This window comes from Pocillopora verrucosa, chromosome 1 (genome assembly GCF_036669915.1).
Source record: "Pocillopora verrucosa isolate sample1 chromosome 1, ASM3666991v2, whole genome shotgun sequence".
Lineage (NCBI taxonomy): Eukaryota > Metazoa > Cnidaria > Anthozoa > Scleractinia > Pocilloporidae > Pocillopora > Pocillopora verrucosa.
The window spans coordinates 21,071,653-21,092,562 of record NC_089312.1 but is presented as its reverse complement, the minus strand read 5'-3'; the positions used below and the strand labels follow the sequence as shown (position 1 = coordinate 21,092,562).

Below are 20,910 nucleotides of genomic sequence, written 5' to 3'. Positions count from 1 at the left end.
TCCCTTTTTACTTGCTGAAAAACGACACCACTTTGGCTACGCGACGTTGCCGACCCGTTTGCCACATTACGCAAAGTCGAAATTGACGCATTCCACAAGCACGTCAAGGACGCTTTGGAAAATAACTGTATCTGTGTATATGGTCAACCTGTAAAGTACGGTTACTTCTGGGAAATGGCTAGGTGACCCTTATATACAGGGTGCCACATATATACAGGTGCCATACTGTGTACTGAGAGACATTGAAAAACTATGTCAAAATGTTACTCTTTCGCATTTTTTTAACAATAACAGTTAACAGCGACACAAGAAATAAGAGAAAGGGCCCGCCCCTGAAATGTCTGTGCTGGACTTTTATGGAGGTCGATTTTATTTAAGTTTTTGCTGAGTTTCGTCATAGGAAAGGCGTACAATGACACTCATACCTCCATTAAAGATTATTCATGACGAAAAATATATGTTATTGTTTAATGAGATTTTAGAGCGCAAAACTTGATCCCATGGAGGACGCCATTGAGTTTCCTTACAATAAAATACAGTTCTCATGGTTACTACTTTAGTTATGAGAGGGGAACTTTTGTTTGAAAACGATTATGTCGCGAGTATATGTTGGTCACAAGCAACGACATGTAGCATCTATAGTTGTATTCAGTGAGACCCCTACCCCAATAGCTACAATTTTAATAATAAGCCATGACATAAAGCTTGTCATGATTCGCTAATGGTCATCCAGTTCGGTGACCGTTATGTACAGGTAAATAATGATGGTGACATTTTGGATTCGGGAATCTAAAGGGTGACCGCCTCTTCTATGTACAAGTGACCTCTGTACACAGGTCAGCTTCAAAGACTTGCAGTCCAGACCTCAACATGTGGATTTGTTTATTTAGTTGATAATAATGGACAACATCTCTCATTAAAAAATTATAAAATTTTATTGATAATTAAAACAATTCAGTCTAAGACCCTCATCATTTTGCAGCGGTAGCTTCAAGGCTTTTGTTCTCAGCGTACCTAATTTTTACAAAATTTATATGTCTTACCTAATCAAAAACACTTTTCAGTAATGGAATATTATTGATTTGACTATGAAAAAATTTGCAGATACAAATTACAGACTTATTATTTATTATTATTTATCTGCTGATACAGTTACAGATTTATTAAATGTATTCATACCAGGGCCAATGAAACGCTATTACCTATTAGAAAGGAAACGAGAGCCTCAAGTGAGGCTATGAAACAAAAAAAAGGTCTGTTTGTTGTAACATCCTGATGAAGTTGATCAAGTTTACAGAATTATTATCACCCAAATTTGGGGCCTCAAAAAGGAAAGTGTATGACATTTTTTTTTTAATTCAATCATCCAAAGGTAAATTTGAAGGTCTCGTACACGATGAAAGTTAGTTCCAATAACGAGGTATTCATGCTTCTGCAGAATTTTCGTTTTTCCGTTTCTTTTTGTCCAAGCACAAGGAAAAAGAGCGAATGGGGAGGAAAATAAAAAGGCGATAGGAAGTTTTCATCTAAGCCTGCACATCACTTTTGCCCAGCCGACACTTCTCTTGTTTGGCTTAACTGAGGAAAAGGTTACTACGCAAGCTTCTTGTCAATTAAATCATTCCGTTTTCATAAATTGGTCCAGTGCTGGGGAGTGATAGTCGAACGAGGATGCGATTAACATGTCAAATCCAAGTTGAAAAACGGTTTCTTCATCTATTTATCGATGCTTTTTGAGCACAGTTCCTCAATGTAGGCCGGATTAAAAAAGGTAGAAACTATAATTAAATTTTAAGTGTCCGTTGACACTGATACTTCAAACTTCAAACTAGCAAATTCATTCCTGAATACTACCGAATATCACGACTACATTTCTATATAGTCAATAGCTTGACAGCGAACACAGCTTCTACCATGTCGTAAAACGCTTTTAAGTCGGAATAATCACAAAATTCCAAATTGTAAACGCGGCGACTGGTTGCAACAGAAGCAATGTGTCCCAAATTTCCACTTTCACAACCTCCAACTCTTCGTTTTCGCCAGGTATACTTCAGGGCACTGGAGACAAACCTTCCTGGCTGCACCATGCGAAGTTCTGAAAAACGTTGAATTTCATGAGTTATAAGCAAGATTCTGTAATGCTTGCGCGTGCTGCAGGAATAAATAATCCTTAAGGATAGGGCCTGGAGTCTGGAGTTAGAATTACCTCGATCTCTTCTGTGGACCACCCCCTGCAGTTTTTCAAATTTCCCTAAGACAACAATGGTATTCTTTGTGTCACGGGGTGCAGGGCGTCCGAATGAGGGCTAAGTGTGACAGTGAAGGTCGAGTATCTCGCTGAATTCCCTCTCAAGTAATTCTTCAATCGTTTCCTTGCCAAATAAGTTAACCCAGCATGATCTCCACTGATAAATTCATCGAAACAAAATACGAAATAAATGCGACACTCTTCTTAAGAGACCCGATGTCCAAATCTTAGACATAACTTCGGGGAGGTAAGACCTGTATGAGGGATTCGGTTTCAGCGCTTGATCTTCTTTTGACAAAGAAGCATGTTTCCTATCTCAGGGAATTCGTCCCAAGAAAAAGTATTCACGAAGGACAAAAAGATTGATAAAGATGCGTAGACTAAAAAGTATATTTACCTTTCAGATCAATGATCTTTTTAGTTTTTTCGTTTTGAATTCCTTCTTCTTCGCCAGGTTTTGATCTCAGCTCAAGTTTGTGGGCATCTTCATGGAAAAATAGCATTCCGTGATGCGGCATTTTGTTGCCTAGTATAACAGAAATTTGTTACCCATGAGATTCAAACAGGATGCGTTTGTCTATGTCTAATATCTTGTTTTGAGGTAGATCTCTGACAGTTTATTTCGTGCATTATAAAGAAAGAAACAATAAGAAAAATATCAAGTTTATGCACTTGTCTTGTAAACCTTTTTTTTTATACAACACTTTGCGATTTCAAGAAGTTGGACCAAAAGCATAAAGATGACAATGGCCAGCCATGAAAATAAAAAATAGAAAATACCGCATGGGCCAATTATAACACTGCAAAAACAATGTAAATGGCCTCAGGAGTGGGAGTTACAAAGCGAGTGACAAACTCATTCTCATTAAAACGATGACTTTTAGAGGAGCCATATAAGCAGCCAAAATCTAGAATACACCTTTAAAGAGGATATTATACCATCAAACAACGAGCGGAGGACAGGCCCTTTTCAAATTACCTTTTTTTGAGTGAAGGAACACGCCTACACCGCCAGAAAGTTTCCCCACGGCACGTCTTTGGTTGAACGTTCTGGGAGGTGTGGGGAATTCTGGAAACAACATGCGGTAGGTGAAGCCCAGGGCTGTTGCAAGGATACCACCAGTTACTTGTGCTTGAGGTAACTCACTTAAGGAGTAGTGGTCACCAGGGCACACGAGTACTGTGGTACCTTCATCTACCAACTGACTCCATTCTTCCCCGATGCCCCGTGATGTGGGATTACGGGGGAAAAATCTGCTGTTCTGACATCTGAGGAATGTGAGAGGACCTCGATAGCGAACCTATTAAACATAAAGCATGAAAAAGTTTACGTAAGTTATTTACTAATACTTAGTATGTTTCCAATAAATTGATAATGTCTCATGGCTTGATATTCTTCTCGTTGACCAAAGGGAATTTGGACAACTTGCCCCTTAAAACACAATTAATGGATATCGGCATTCAGTAAGGGTGCCTCTTACTTCAGCAGGCTGCCATTCTTGATGCGTCCTATTGGCAAAGGTTTGATTCCTCAGAAGAGCTTCTCTTAGGGTCCTTAAATTGTAGGTGGTAAGACCTTTCGTAAGGCTTCTTTTCTGCAACTCATCAATGATCCAGTCTTGAGTGTGTGTATCTCTAATTTGTTTATATTCGTCAACATTCATCTTTAGGGAGTCTACTGCAAGCTTTTCCAAGTAGCTTTCGAATTGGAGCTGAATAGAGAGATTGACAGCATATGTTAATTTTTCTTGGGCACTAAATATTAGAATAGGAACAGATAACGCCTCCAAAAAGTGGTACACCGATTGGAACGGGTGGTTAACAAGTACGCCTGGATAATTCTCTTAACACCGTGGAGAAAATTCCTCTGTTTTACCTTACTTTTTGGGTTCGTCAAATAATGTTTTATTGTTCTCTACGAATTTGAAATCCACCCGTATAAATCATGATTCCTTGAAAAAGCATTCCTTACGCAGAGTTCACGAACAAAGAAATCGGAAGAGTCACACTAAACATAAATTCACCTGATGAGGCATGGGTAATACAATATGTCCACAAATCCTCAATTAAGGACAAAAATCCTAAAATTTATTCATTTCCTTTATGAAGATGTCTATGAGTGAGGTATTTCTAGTTTCAATGAAAACAATTTAAAACAACATAAAAGATTTACACAACTTTGAAATGTTTAACAAACCTGAACATGTCGCGATGGCAACCATCCGTCTTCCTTCGCGGAAAATAACCGAGTGGTTATGGTCCGTGAACGCAGTGACCAAGGAAATGTGTCAATCATTACAAGGAACTCCACCCTATGATTCTGTTCTGTTAACAGGGAAGCCATTTCGTACGCTACAAGTCCTCCATATGAATATCCCCCGAGAAAGTACGGTCCATGGCGCTGTTCGTTGGTGATCAGCTGAACGTAATGAGCGGCAAGCTCACGCACTCCACCCCAGTCCTCACTGATGACCGTAGGATCAGTAAAGCCCAGAGCATAAAAGGATACTAAGTCCTAGTAAAGACGAATAAAAGATGCGAGCCCCACGATGAAAGTGTTTGAAACCTCTGACGTGTACTTTTATAAAGGGCAAGAGAAAGCCCAAATCAACGAAGTTTAAAGAATATGGAGTTGATCCGGAGGAGAAGAAATCATTATCATCTCCAGAACATGTGACCCCTGTAAACTGCGTCAAATAATTGTCTAGCCCCTTTCGCTACCGGGTCAAGCGAGGAATACTAAAGAGTCAGATACTTAAAACTTCTAGATCTTCTAAGATCTGGGTTGAGAAGCGACCTCGGCCTTATGGTCACCACAGGATTCACATTACCTTGAAACTATAACAACGACGGCAAAATATTTCTTTGGCTGTACAACTAAATGTAAAGTGACTGATAAAAAAAGATGTTGAAATGATGTTTATATCATTGGCTGAGGGGCTAAATAAATTCAGAAAAAAACGGTCAGATACGCACCTGTCCTTGAAATCCGGTAGAAATGGGAACCAAATTCAACGCGTAGCGATGTGAAGGGTGAACACAGAAGAATTTTATTGCTGATCCCTCAGGAGTGTAAAGAGGTAAGACTTGAACCTCCTTCTTGGACGGCATGTCTGAAGTATTTGTTTCCTCCGATGACTGAGTTTGTCCGGGTGCACTTTCTTGGCTCTCGCTATTCTGCGGGCTGCTTGCTTTTCCACGAAGCCTGGCACTGATGTCCTTGGCCATTTTTAGTGTAGTAGTGTCAGGCTGCATGAAGTAGTAAACCTAAAGACAAGAGTTTCAAAAATTACAAGTTTCACATGCATCGACGTTTCGATTGAACATAATTCACTACCGTACGTTTAAATTTGATTAAATATTCACTATTTCCAGGTACGAAGAATGATTATAGAAACTTTTCATTCGATTAAACCATCCACACATATGAGGGCATGATCCTTATATGGGTATATAGGGGTATATTTAGTAGTATCGATGGTTCAAGAGAATCGTCTCTCATTTGAATCGAAATGAATTGTTCTTAATTGGAGTATATCCTAGAACAATGCTGCTATGCAAACTAAAAGACATTTTGGTTACAAGATACGTATAAGGATATTCCAACGGGACTTTCTTAAATGTACCAGCTGGGAAAATTACAAATTCATTGTTTTTCAGTTATCTAATGACATACACACCTCAAAAGAGACCTGCAAGTTTGACTCAAGCAGCATCTTCAGAGTCAAAGCTGCAGTGGAGTCAATACCATAGCTATACAAGCTTTTGTTTAGATCCGTCTCTGAAAGCGATGAACTGCCTGTCAATTCCGCAACCGAGATGCGAACATACTCAACGATAAGTTCGCCTTTCTTATCTGGGTCCTTCTCTAACCGAATTCTTTGTAGTAAAGACTCTGCTGTGTTAGTTTGGCTCTCAGAAACACTGATTTCTGAGGTGAACATTGAGAGTCGGGGCGTATTTTGTAGTCCGGTATTACTGTTAATATACCGAGGCCAGTCCACACCAAATAAAGAGATTTGGAAACGGCTCGGCTCCTCGGTCAAAACCTTGGCCATCAGATTGACTCCTGAAAAGTAATCGAAAATCTTCCATGGAAACTACTGATAAACAATTTTTCTCTTAAGGTACAAAAAGCAGTCACCTTTAATACAGGGGAAATAGGTAAGACTGGGTACTTTGAGAAAAATTCCAGTACGTGGCTTACGTTTTGATAAGTAAAGAATGTCGTCTACTGGCTGAAAACCGTCAGCTGCCGATCACCCGGAGTGAACCGCTTCTTCATCTACGCTTGTAAAACGCTCATTTCTCTTCCTCGGCTTACCTTGTAGCATCAAGAGGAGTGGACGCAACTATTCTCTCACAAACTATATGAAAGCCATGTTCATTTTCATTTGCTTTCACTATTCTTAACGCTATATTTTTTTTGTCTTTTAAATCCATTAATTATTACCCATGAGAATAATCAAATTCATATACAAAACCACTATTAGCGTGTTAAAAAAATCATATTTACCATCTCTGGCGTTTATGAAGCCCAGTCCTCCAACTGCCATCAATTTTGCAATATTACTCTGCCGTTCCATCACACCAGCTCCACTGATTGGTCCCCAGTTTATCGAAAGTCCGGGCAAACCGAGTACCTGTCTTCGATACTGGGCAAGAGAATCTTGGAAAGCATTACAGCCTGAGTATGACGAAGATGCCACGATTCCAACAACAGATGCCATAGATGAGAACATAACAAAGAAATCTAGATCCATCTCCAAACTCATTTGGTGTAGTAAAAAGGAACCTAGAAGAAATATCACACTTACAATTTCCATTTCATTCATAAAATCAAGATATGTTATGTAATACGTTATCCAGATAATAATATATACACAATCCAATTTAAAGAAATGAGAATAAGTAATTGATAGTGCTCAAGTGTCTTTGAATCTTCAGGTACACTTAGTTTTCGTAGTTAATTTGGGCTACTTTCACCTATGGTAAACAGGTATGATCGTGTGTGTTTAGGTGCACTCGAACTTTCATCGCACTTTTATCATATATTAATACAAGATGAAATGGAAAACAAACACAGACTAGAAGTTGAATGGTTATTATTTGATATTTATAAGTGTTGAAAGGTATAGCTCAATTTTTTTTTGGGTCAATCAAATATACAAAGGATGTTAAAGGAAATATTAAAGTTTGCGATATGAAGTAGTGCCGATAGTCACCTTTGATCTTAGGACCCATAACTTCTGTGAAACTTTCAAATTTCCAATCTTTGATGTATTCGTCTCGGAGAACCATAGCAGAATGTACTATTCCAGCTACACTTGGAAGAGACTGGAGCTGCTTTTGTAAGGAAAACATTTGCTCTCGGCTGGAGATATCAATCTATAAAAACAAAATAGAAAACAGCCTTTAAAATTCTTGGCGTGCGTTGTGCTTCAGGTAAAGTTACTTTCCAATTATTGTACAAATGCAACTTAGCATTTCTAGTTGCGAAAATGAAGTAGTAACCGTTTGACTATTAACTACCATAAAGGTAACGCACCAAATTACCTGGAACGTATAGAACTTTGCACCTGTCTTCGTCTCTAAATCTCGTACTTTTTGATACTCGGTATCTGAGAGCTTGGAACGACCAATCAGTCCTATAGACTTTGCTCCATTCTCGGCCATCCAACGCGCCACCTCAAATCCGAATCCTCTGGTCCCCCCAGCCACCAAGTACGTTCTGTTTTCTTTGAGACCACACACATCCAGACCTCGTGGAAGCACGGGGATCGTTAGAAGATCATTGCCTCCTTCAGATGGTGCAAAAGAGTGAACCAGAAAAGAAATGCCTCGAAATTCTCTCAGGACCCTTTTTGGAGGTGAGTCTTTCAGAGTGGCTTTGTTTGCAGCTTCAATTGCCGTGGGTATGTCTGTCGATAGTAACTTGAGTTCCAGAAGCTTTTGCAGAACTCTACTACCTTTCAGCAGCTCTAGACTCTCTAAGCTGAGCTTTTGATAAGTCTTCGATGATCGTATGATATCTGAAATGCTTTCTCTTACATACAGGACGTTTTTCTTTGCAGGGAACACGACGGCACCATCAAATTCGGCTCCCAAGATAACGACTTTTCCTCCACGTTTAAGACGTCGACTGCTTTTTTGGAGAGCGTTCGGAGAGGGTGGGTAGAAAAACAAAACTGCATCAAAAGCGTCGATGGAATCATTTTCAAAACTAGTGAGACTCTGATGTGCTACACTCTTTGCTCCCAGCTCTAGAAGGGTGGATTCTGTCACCGATTGGCAAGTATCTGAGATAGTGCAAAATACTTCATGACCCAATGCTTTTGCAAGGGCAACTGCCACAGGCCCAGGGCCACGGTGAGCCTGATGAATCAGTAACTTCTTCTTTTCTTCCATCGTTCCTATCCGTTGTAGGGCGTGAAAGGCTATGGCAAGGCAGGCAGGGATGTATGTTGCTTGTTCTTGCGTCAAAATAGCTGGCTTTACAAAAATGTTCCTGACTTGCATGGGAACGGAACGAGAAACTCGTCCAGACGCCATAACGCCGCACACAACGTCTCCAATTTGTATCTGATTACTTGCGGCTTCCCTTGGTAGATGAATCACCTTTCCCACGGTGAAAACACAAGCATCTGGTTTGGCTACATCAAGTATTGACTCAGAGGGTGTCCAGCAATAAAGCAGTTCTACTGTGACCTCGGAGGGCGATGACCTCGAAAAACTCCTCTGGCGAAAGCAGACCTTCCGTGAAGCAGGAATGGATGACAAGTATAAAGAACCCCAGTCGCTAACATTATTGTGTATTGCGGGCTGCTCGGTGCAAATATTTGATCTCACAACGCGATTAATGAGCCGCTTTCTATCTCGAAAGGCAATCTCTTCTTCCATACTATCGCCAAGGATTTCAGAAAGAAGCAAATCTATCTCCTCATTATCATTTTTGTCGCCAAGATCAATCGTAGTAATCCTAAGATCAGATTCTTCGAGCTTTGCTGTTCTGCGAAGACCCCAGATTGTAGAAGCCCAAGGAATGGAGTCGTTGTGAGATTTCGTTGTGGTACTTAGGAGCTGTGTACTTTCAGACACGAGCAGAAGCCGAGAATCGAGAAAATGGTTTCTTGTAAGCTGTTGAATTAAGAAAACTGAGCTGCTGAAGGCGAGGTTTTGTGCTTTTTCGATAACATCGAAATTGTTTGGTAGGAGAGTGGTTTCTACTGGCCACAAGTTGACGACTTTGAGCATGGATGAAGGGATCGAATGTAGGGCAGTAAGCTCTCTGCTGATTGTTTCTTTTGTTTCTGTATCAAAAAATAGAGCATTGGGTGGATCAACTGGGATTACATTGACTCTTGCAGCGTGAAGCTTGCCGATTAGGATGTCTGAGAAAGGGGAGCTGTCCCTGAGAAGAAGACAGGTCAAGTTTGGCGCCATTGCTCTTTGTCCTTGTAAATTCTCTTCCATCCACTTCATTTCATAAACAAGGCCATCAGAAGTAAATCGGCGTGGTGTGCTGTTCAATTCTGCGATACGGAACTCTCTCATAGTTAGTAAAACCCTTCCGGATGGACTCATAAGCGTGATGTCGAATTTCCCGAACTCTTTGGCATCCTCAACGACGTGAGAATAGAGTTGATTGGTATTTGGAACATGGTACAGCGTGATGCCCTTAAATCCCACCGGTAAAACAGATTTTTCATCAGTAGCTGAGATTCCAAGTGGGATAAAGCAAGACTGCAGACACGCGTCCAAAATGGAGGGGTGGACAACATAATTTTTACTTTCTGATTGAACGATGGCTGATTCGTGGATATCGATCAGACAAAGTCCCTCGTGCTCGCCGTGCCATGTCTGTTTGATGATGGAGTAGGCACCACCATACTGAAAGCCATACTTTTGAGTTAATTCTCTGAATCCTTCAATCGGCACCTCTTTCATATTTCTGATTAGCTCGTCGACGGCTGGGCCAACTTGATTGCAAGCTGTAAAAGGCCAAAACGGGGAAATGTCTCCTTTTAATTTCTATGTGATAGTTATAGTCTGTTGCAATCATGACTATAAATGGGTGGATAAATAAATAGGCTATAAATGGAGAATCGCAAACGCATTTAAATATTATAATACCTTCTTCCTCGCTGTTTGCTTTTGTGTCCAAGAAATCGACCGAGATGTTTCCACTACTCAAAATAATTTCAGACTGGTCGTCCTGCACGCTTGTAATGTGAAACTGAGCCTTGTCTATTTTGTCGGTCTTTAAAAGGCGAAGTCGTAAGGATCTAACCTAAAGAACAAAGGATAAAAAGTTGCGATAAACTCAACCTAGCTGATATGGCTTGTCTCTAATTTATGTGTATACTACGCTTACCTGTGTTTCAGGAAGAGTGAGAAGACTTGAAAGTTTCACATCACCAAGTTCCAGGCCAGAAGTATGTACGAATTCGTCCTTTACCATTGCAAAGGCCATCTCCAGGTAAGCAGCCCCGGGCATCACGGCACCTCCTTCAATAAGGGCGTGATCCTTTAGAGATGGAAAATTGAAAAGGTCAATCTCAGTCTCCCAGCAGTGCAGGCCTGAGTATAAGTCTGTCATTTTGACTTGTGCCAGATAAGGATGTGTTGGCTTCCATAGGGTTTCCTTAGAGCTAATTGGGTGGACTGTTGATTGCGGTGGTTGTTCCCTGTACCAAAAACTGTTTTCCAGCCATGGAGATGTTGGGGACCGGATAAACCTGGCTGATTGGCTCCCCTGTACCAAGGTCCAGTCTACGGGAAATCCCATGGTATACAATCTGCATATTGTGTTCTTAAGAAAGCATCTGTGTTGCTCCTTGATGGGTACTCTCTTGCGTGGAAGAGTTGCGACAACAACGGGCCTTTCCTGTTCCGTCAAATTCTCCTGAAGAGCTATCTGTTTTACGTAGTGGGCAAGGATTGGCTGCGTGCTGATCTCAATTATCTGCTTGTAACCATCTCTCAGTAGATGTTTCATTGCTGAGTAGAAGCGAACAGGACAGCGTATATTTCGCCACCAATAATCGCTGTTTAACTGCTGACCCGAGACAACTTCGCCTTCAACGGTAGAGTACATTGGAATCTTCGATAGTTGAGGGTTTAGCTGTACACTTTTCATAGCTGTCTGAAATGGTTTCTTGATGGGTTCCATGTGTGAGCTGTGAAATGCACGATTTGTTCCAAGAACACGCCAGAAAACATCTCTTGCGTTCATCGAAAGATGTTGTCCCAGTGCCTCGATGGATTGCGACTCACCAGCTACAGTGACGCTTTTTGCATCATTAACTGCCGCTATGTCAAGGGTGGCGCTTAACCTTAGATTGAAAAGCAGTTCCCTGGCCTTTATCTCAGGCATGCCCAGGGCAGCCATACTTCCATTGCTTGGGCATTTGTCTTGAAGAGTGGAGCGAGTTAGTACCAGCTGAAGTGCTTCCTTGACAGTGATGATTCCAGCAACACAGGCAGCTGCGAACTCTCCTAAACTGTGACCAATAACAGCAGACGGATGGACTTTCCAGGACTTAAGCAGCTGTGCGGTTGCGTACTGTACAGCGAACGTGGCTGGCTGGGCAATGTAGTTTTCTGATATTCGCGAGATGTCTTCTGGTGCCATCAATTCGTCTTCAAGTGACCACGTCTGTCCCATATCTCTCAGTAAGCTGCTAACAGTCAAAATTGCCTCTCTGAAAGCAGTTTCGCATTCCATTAACTGCCTTCCCATGGCATACCATTGTGATCCCTGACCCCCAAACATGAAAACCAGTTTCCTATCGCTTGAGGTCACCTCAGCATAAGAAGCGGTCTTTTCCCAACCAACGGAGTCATCAGCAAAAGCTTCTAGTGACTTCGATGCTTCGAAAGGAGGCCCAAAGGCAACTGCCAGGCGATGCGGATACTGGCTTCGACGTTCGTTCAACGAGAAACATAAGTTTTCCACAAAGTGTTCATTCATTTCTTCAGCGTTGTCTTTAATCCACTTGGAGTAAAGGCGTGACAGCTTTTTAAGAGCTTCTAGAGAACGTGCTGTGATAGTAAGAACGTTATTCTTGCGTTTGAAGTTTTCCACTTGGAAGCCTGGTGTTGCTGTAGCTTCGCAAAGAATAACATGCACATTTGACCCACCAAAACCGAACGAATTAACGGCTGCTATTCGCGGTTTTCCCTTTTCTGTTTTCCAAGACTCACGAGTTTGTTGTAGAATAATCCCTTTTTCTTCAAGCTTTAGTTTGGGATTCAACACCTTGACGTTGATGGTGGGTACAAAGGTCTTGTTTTTTATCATCAGGGCGGCCTTAATAAGTCCAGCAAGACCAGAAGTAGATTCCGTATGATTGAGATTAGATTTGACAGAGCCAATTCTCAATTTTCGTGAAGAATTTGCGGCCAGGTTGGAGTAGGTATCTGCTATGGAGTTGACTTCCACTACATCACCAATCGCGGTACCAGTTCCATGTGCTTCGAAGTAATCCACGTCTTCTGCGGCCACTCCTGACTGCTCTAGCACGCTTCTTGATAACTGAGCTTGCATCTTGGCACTTGGAGCGGTGATCGGGACAGCATTTTGACCGTCGCTGTTCATTCCACATGCAAGGATCTCGCAATATACATCGTCTTTGTCACAAAGAGCATCCTTTGACAGTTTGAGTACAACCGCTGCAAAGCCCTCTCCGCGTCCATAACCGTCCCCAGAAGCATCAAAACTCTTACAACGGCCATCCGGGGCAAGAAGTCCAGCCATACTGGATATTATCTGCATGGAATGGTTAAGGACGACATTAGGTGCGCAAACGATAGCTATATCGCAATCATCGTTATGCAGGCTATCATAAGCTAGTTTAAGAGCAGTCAGCGATGAGGAACATGCTGTATCCACGGCAATACTTGGTCCGGTCAGATTAAGGCAAAATGACACTCTGTTGGCAAGAATAGATGCTGTTATCCCTGTTGAGGTATACTGATTGATGTAGGAGTAATTTGAGCGGTCTGCCAAAAGAGAACCGTATTCGATATTCATCACACCAACAAAAACACCTGTTCTACACTTTTGTAAGTCTTCAAGCCGCATTCCTGCATCTTCTATTGCCTCGTAGGCTACTTGAAGGAGTATTCTTTGCTGAGGGTCCATTGCACGTGCCTCTTGATTGGAGATACCGAAGAACCTGTTGTCGAAAGTCTTAATTTCTTCCAAGTAGGAACCATTGATGGCACAAAGGCGTCCATTTACGAAACGCTTGGGGTTGTAGAACTCAACAAACGCTTTATGCTGCTGTGTTCTGTTCTCGGGAAACGCACGAATGGAGCTCTTTCCTTGTTCAAGCAAGGCCCAAAAGAGGTTCTTACTGTGAGCACCGGGGAATCTACAACTAATGCCTATGATGGAGATCCCGGAACGTTTAGCCTTGAGCTTTCTTATATCGCCATTCCGTGCTTCCATTGATATTGAGTCATTTGTTACCATGAAGTGTTCTATTTCCTCTTGGCTAATCTTGGAGCTAAAATTGTGCACTAACTCCTCAAACAATGCAAGGACCGTCGGGAAAACAAGAAGAGCATGGATGGACCCCAAAGCGAACACCGAGGAAAGTAGTAGATGGAAAATATCTGCTAGACTGGGAAAAATGAATCCCAAGCAAACAGAAGCCGATAGGGATATCAAAGTGCCTCCCAGCACGGATACTCCAACGGAGCGAAGAGCATCAATCATGCGACCTTGTATGTCTCGCTTGGCCGAGAGTACGAACGAATGGCACACTTCAATACTAAAATTCAAGGACAGCATGACCGCCACAAAAAGAGAAATGAAAACCACATGATCCAGGTAGATTCCAAATGTTTTCATAATAGCTGCTGCTTCCAGTATTAGAAGGTCGAACGTTATAGCCAGGAGTGTACTAGCCCCGACATGACACATTGCAAACAAAGAAACAGCAAACACCACCACTGTGCCAGCTGTGAGAACTATGGAGATGGTTTCTTTTTCTAACTCGACGAGGTCATCTATCTTGAAAAATTCTTTGGAGATTGGGACGCCTTTCAAGGAGGACTGTTCATGTAAATCACTTCTCAGTGTCCTAAGGGCTTCTCTATCTTCTTGCAATCGGTTGTTCAGTGTCATCCTCAGATGAACTCGAGACGCCGATATTTTAACAAGAGATGTAGAATCTTCTAAAAGCAGGTCTTGTCTAAACAGCAAACTCTGGGAATTTTTCAGGAAAAGTTCCAAGCACCGGTGAAACTCTGAATGTGAACAGCTCATGTTTTGATGTTTGACCCACTGTAGAAAGCCTGCCATCCAACAAAGGGACTTTCCTTTACTGTAAGCGGCCTCTTCCAGTTTTTTACACGCTGACATTACTTGATTTTGTACACTTTTTAGTGAATAGTCGACTTCCTTGGAGAAAACGATGCTCACATCAGTTTCGTTGCTTAGGAACATTTGTCGTGCCTTATTAAACTGCTTGAAGTTTTCACTCCGATAGCGCAACTGTGTGGTGCGCGTTCTGTCTCCAGTTTGAAAAGCGGAGAAAACAACTAAAGTGATGAGAAGGGCAAAGATTCCGAGGGAGAAAATTTTGCCGCCGGTGGATGTTATTTTTCGAGCCCATTCTTTCAGAATGCGTTGCAGTCTTGTCTTATGGCACTGTGAGAGTCTAAGCTCGACGCTTCCAAATTCAGAGATGGACAATCTTCTTTCACATGTAGTCGCACAGGGCGTGTTCACTTTCTTAAGCTTTCTTTCAAAATACATCAATACAATGATTGTGATCACAATAGAAGCAGAAAATGTTACATAAGCAACAAGTGTTGCAAAGGAAAAATTGGAAATGGCAATAAAAGAGGATTTGATTCCCACTCCATAAAGAGCTGACCCACAAAGCGCAGTCATCATAGCAAGAACCCCTGTTCTAGCCAGGCAATTTCCCACGCGATGTTCAAGTGATGGCACCTTTTTTTGCCTTTCCCATTCCATGAGGTAAAGTACCACGTCTGTAGTTGCTTTCCCCAATAGTAAGAAGGGTATAAAGAGGCACGTTGAGGAAAAGGCAGAGTTTGTTATGGAGACAACACCTGCAGAGCAGGTTAAAGGAAAAGCAAGAGAAGAGAACATCAGGAGGACTGCCCTTAAACAACTGGCATTGATAGAAGTAAAGCGTATGATAGTGAAGACAAGGACAGCAATCGCTACGACTGCAAAACAAAGAGGCCATAGCTCTGGTTTCAGTATATCTTGCAAGGCATCAGTCGCTGTTCTCTCAGTCTGGTAAGAGAGTTTTGCACATTTCATGCGAGGACCCATTGAATCAAGGAGATTGCTAAAGGAGGCTTCAAACCTTTCTATGTCTTGGTAGTCTTCTGTGCTGGTTGTCTTTCTTACGAAGTAAATAGTTCGAAGAGCGTCGGCACGGGCAGTCAATTGATCTTTGTTCCGTTCTATGTGGAAATTGGCCAGCATTTGCTGATAGGAAGAATTAAATGTTTTTCCAGAGGAAAGAACATTAGTAGGCTTTACAAACTCGCGAGCCAGGATCGAGGAAAGATTTTTTAATTTTTGAAAATGCGTTCCGGCTAACTCAAGAGGATTGCTGATCTTGCAGCTTTTCTCTGTGCTTCTTTGTTGGATAATTGGCGATTGCTGCCTGAAACATATATTGACGTAACCGCTGATATTTACTATGGCTCTGTGAACCATAATGGCGTCTTTTAAACATTCTTCACTTAGAATGCTGTCCCCATTCCTGGGTATCATAATTACTTGTTCTTGTCGTGCCTCAAGAATCGGAAAGAATTGTGCGGAATCATGCGAGTCTTGTCTGGATTTGCTGTTGGCGAAGGTAAAAAGCTCAATGGTGGGCTGCTCAACATTCAGGCGAATGAATCCGAGGCAGCTTCCAATCAAAACAATGAACGAAACCAGAAGAACCGCCAATGGTCTGCGTGCAAGGAAATGCCCTAATCTTTCGAAGGCTCCTTGATAAGCAGTAAGAAGAAGAAATGCTTTGATTCTTCGTCCTGTGGTGATAGCCCCGCACCCATGGAGGCGTTTTTTACGTTTCTTGTGAACTGCATAGGACCTAGGCGCAAGAACGGGATGTTGTGAAGCGAAAGTGATATCATATTAAAAACTTAGGCGTCAAGTCTTTTTCTAATTATTGACAAAAGGAGGTCTGTATTTTTTTCTTCAAACCCCTAGATTTTTTGTAGAATGTCAGTTCTCTCAAAGTCCAGCTAGTGCCCAGTGTCAGGGTTGGCGAGCCTAATAGTAGACCACCTAGCTACATTTTTGTACTATGTTCGCATTTTTTAGTTCAATCCAAATTGAAGATATTTGTACATGAAAAGTTGTTAATCCTTTTAACTGCGAGATTCTACGTGGGGCCAAACGCTTATGGGATGAAAAAGAGTATTAGCTTTTAAAAGGGAAATTGTACCAAAAAAATATTACCGATGAGCGAAATGCGTTTATGCAAAACCAACGTACAGAAAAGCGGTTTCCTTGACACAAAAAAGAAGCGTCTCCCCCTAGTTGCAAAAGCTGGGTATCTGATCGACTTCGTTTTGTCAGTCAGTTGAAGTCATTATCCGTTATTACGCTGCTCAGTTTTACTAACCTGAACAAATAATTATGGTACAAAACAAGCACTGCGAAAAAAGGCAAAGTAAATTTTCAAGGAGCGTAAATTTATCATATTAACAAGCAAAGTTTTCTTTCATCAACACTCAATGCATATCAAAAATTGCACTCTCGTGTTTTTACCTAGACTTATTTAACAATTGGTGGAAAAAACTTTCTTTACAAAATAGGAATCCGTAACTAGAAATTTAAGGCTTCTGTTAGAAAGCAAGAAAATATTGACCGACCCTTACTTCATTAGGTGGGTCCAGTTAAAGACATATTTCACCATCGACTTTTGTAGGTCGATATTGTCTCTCTTCAAACAATTACCGGATTGTGAGCTATCTTGCTCAAAATTATTATGTCAGGAAAAGTAGGTTTCTGGATATAGGACTTGCGATCTGATGATCTGTTCCCTAATAAAGTGTTCTTACTTCATAGGTGAACTTTTGCAATTTAAGTCATTATAGATGCGTAAAAATTTCAGTGTGTGCGAGGAGCTCTTTAAAGAAATCGAGTTCACAGATCACTTTGTATATGGTTAAATCACACCTTTCCTAAGGCTTTGTCTAGCATAAAACATTTAACTTTCGGTTCGGTTTTGCGAATTTTGCAATTTTGCTTTGAAGGACACCATATCATACCTAACCAGAAGCTTATAATCTTACGGCTTCTGATCTGACTGAGTTAAAAATCTCGGCAAATGCGAATTCAATTTCCGTTTTCTAAATAAATGTAAGCCCTTTTTACCTTATTCTTATTGGATCAAAATGTTCCACATCAGTCTGTTTCTGTACCAAATTTCATAGCTATTGATCCCGAACTCAATTAAAGTAAGATGAAAAATTCTATTCACCTTACACGTGCCCGCCATCTTGCAAAAAATATCCTAGGCGTTCTATTTTAGGCTTTCGCAAGCTAAGGAAGGCTAGACACTGAACTTCCCAGCAGGCCCTGGGGCTTTAGAAAATTTTGTTATTGACCAGTTTAAACACGTTTTCTGGTTATACCAAATTGTATTTGGTTGATTAACGGCAATTTTTTTTATTTAAGCATGTTGAATCATGATATTGCAAAAGAAAGTAAAACGTGACCCTGATATAACAGTGGAAAAGAAATAATAAATGGTGAAAGGAAAGCCACCTTAGTAAAGAAAGTTTAGATTGCTTAAGTAACTTTAGGAGGGTCACGTTGCTTTCAGTTCTCATAAGTCACCTCATGGTTCATTCGCAAAATAAGCCTTAGCACTTAATGCGTCTAGGAATGATCCGAAGATATTCTGGCTCAAAGGTCAAGTAACCGGACAAAACAGAATGATTCACACCTTGATAAGATTAAAGTTATGAATACATTCTAGTCAAATATCAAACATTTTGTCAAACATTTTGTCAAACATTTTTCATTATATTTTAACTCAATAGACAGAATGAAAGTCAATTTCAATCTAATTTTCTGCATTTTTTTAAAGAATCCTATATTTATCACGAAGAGCAGAGGTCTGAGACAACTTCAGAGATTCATATCCTAAAATCTTGAATCATCCTAAAATCTAGAAGCAAGGCGGTGATAGTCACAGTTTATAAAGATTTCCTTCAGCAGATGAATAAACTTATCTAGGGATGTATGTAGAGAGGTAATTATAGAAATCAACGTTCCACATCACGAGAATATATTCTCCTGTCTGCATTTATCACTTATATTGAAAATGGACAGTGCAATTCGATTGTAGAAGCACAGAAGGAAGTAATCCTTAAAAATGAAAAGATACTTGGGAGATAGCGAAAACTTCTCGAAGTTTACTCTTTGAATTATTGTAAGGAGTAGATGGGAAACTCATTTTATTTTGTAGCTTTAATGATACTTGTAGAATACCGATCTACTTTCCAGCTTTCCTCATGGCATCATTTACAATGAGAACAGTCATGAAGAGGTTAAAAAATTGTTTGCAGGTATGATATAATCATACACAAATCATCTGTTTTTGATAAGCTCTTTGTTGCAGAAGGCCTTGCCAAAACCTGATACTAACACACAAACTTTGTTCCAGAACTAAAGATTTTTGAAGGCAGACACATACCCAGTCCAGCAAATCATTGTTGGCGCGAAATTTAAGCTCGCTAAAGACTTTTTCTCCAACAAAGTGAACAATTCCCTTTACACAGCTCCTTGATGATTATATCTTTATTCTAGCGGAAGGAAAAGAAGATGATATACAGAAGATTCTAAAGGCCACCCCTCACTGTAACAGCTAATTAACAGCCTCAAAGTAGACATTTCGAACCAGCGAGGGAATGAAAAACAACCTACCCGGCTCTACTGTTGTCATAAAAGAGACAAAACCTAATAAAACCTTATACGAACTTTTGAAATACTTTATATTGTTGTGTAGGTTAAATCACTAGTGTTAATTGAAGGTTCTCTTCAGTCTGTCCTCCATGTTTATGTGTTCATAATCATCACTGTTTTAAGTGAATCATTTGCTCGAAATGTTTGGCTCACCCCCTCCGTGAATTTCTCATTTTATGAGGATTTGTCTTAGTAAGGAAGTTTATCTCAGAGGTTACGCTTTTCTACTTGTTTCATGTTTCGCATTTATTTCCACACTATTATCACGGATATAGCACAGGTAAAGCTGACGTTTATCAGGCGTGCTAAACGTTTACTCTAACAGATGATCGACAACTTTACAGCTTAGAACACAAAACAGTGATCATAAAAATTAAGTCAAACTAAACCTTGCTTCGAGTCACGCTTGCCTGAATTTCAAATAAACGAAGGAAGCGGTAGCTCGAGAAAAAAAAATGATCCTAGTCAAATGGCAATATAAATATATGCGAAACAAACAGCAATAGCATTTTAATATATCTGTATTAATCTTGCAAGAAGGCAATGACGTTTTAGCTCACTGAAGTAAACTTCAAAGAATTACAGCAGCGATATTGCCTTCAAAAAGAGACACCAAACGTCATCTTTAAACAAAGTACATGAGATCAGAAGTTGCCCTTCACAGAGAGCTGTCTATTTAGCGGGTTAAGTGACGTTCCGGTAAAAGATAATGTAAACAACCCCGAACTGCAAAAACACGATCTTAATAAATTTCAAAAAATAAATGAAACCAACAAAGAAAGGAAGTGAATGTATCACGAATAGAAAGATTTAGCGATCTCGTGATTTTAGGTTAGATTACAGCTACATTTTGTCGAAAAATGTGAATTAGTTATCTCTTTTCGCAGAAATTGGTAATGTAAACAACTTCGTAAAACCCAGTGGGTCGTAACCAAGTTTAGTCATTAAAACATTCGATAAAAATCAGACAGTAGCCATTTAAACGACGGCAGAATATAGAGGTAAACATGTTCACTACAGGAGTAACCTCGTTACATGTTGGAGAAGATTCACGGAAAATACAAAGCAGTGTTACTTGAAGTAAAAATGATACTTGCGGAGTGAAATGCTATGAAATAAGATGAAAGTTATACAGTAGGAAAGTAACGGACATCTGTTAGGCCGAGCAAATTTCAGCTGAATCAATACGTTCTAAATATTAAAAAAAGGTCGCGCTGTCCACTACAATTATTAACCCGGAAATGGAACACTGTATCTTTTTAAATAGCTTCTTGCTGGTTGTAAATAGGGCTAGTTTGATACTGACTCTTATGACTGAATCAACTTGGCGTGCATTTTCTTTAAAAAAATCATCTATATGAGCCGGTGTCTGATAAAGAGCACACCTACCTGTCTTCTGGCTTGCTTGAAATATCGGCAAGTTCAACACCTGCCTCAACTTCCGCCATTAGAAACGATTTGTAGTGAGTAATCGTCGTATTCCTTCGATATGAATCCAACTGAAAAAAATGGTACTGCGAGGAAAACCACCTTTGATTTATACCTTCAACATAATGCGGAAGCTTGGTAGGACATAGCAATAGAGGAACACTGGTAGAATTGTGGTCATCAAAATGTTTTTTTCGATGTAACGGGGTCATAGCTGCTTTACCTTGTCAGGTTTTCATGCTTTGTTGAAGGG

At 40.5% G+C, this 20,910-nt stretch overlaps 1 protein-coding gene across 2 annotated transcripts; it reads right to left on the bottom strand.

Moving 5' to 3' along the window:
* Positions 1–979: 979 nt before the first annotated feature.
* Positions 980–20,790, bottom strand: LOC131790858 (mycolipanoate synthase-like). 2 transcript variants are annotated; one of them, XM_066167146.1, is made up of 13 exons: positions 20,619–20,790; positions 10,623–16,341; positions 10,382–10,538; positions 7,805–10,239; positions 7,474–7,636; positions 6,765–7,043; positions 5,929–6,317; positions 5,225–5,515; positions 4,446–4,763; positions 3,730–3,960; positions 3,228–3,549; positions 2,646–2,774; positions 980–2,095 (listed from the first exon to the last, which is right to left on the bottom strand). In XM_066167146.1, the coding sequence occupies exons 1-13, from the start codon at positions 20,675–20,677 to the stop codon at positions 1,875–1,877; spliced, it is 10,713 nt and encodes a 3,570-aa protein (XP_066023243.1). In that variant the 5' UTR covers positions 20,678–20,790; the 3' UTR covers positions 980–1,874. The 2 variants fall into 2 exon arrangements, with proteins under 2 accessions (XP_066023243.1, XP_066023250.1); XM_066167153.1 differs by lacking the exon at positions 20,619–20,790 and adding an exon at positions 17,740–17,758.
* Between the last annotated feature and the right edge of the window lie 120 nt (positions 20,791–20,910).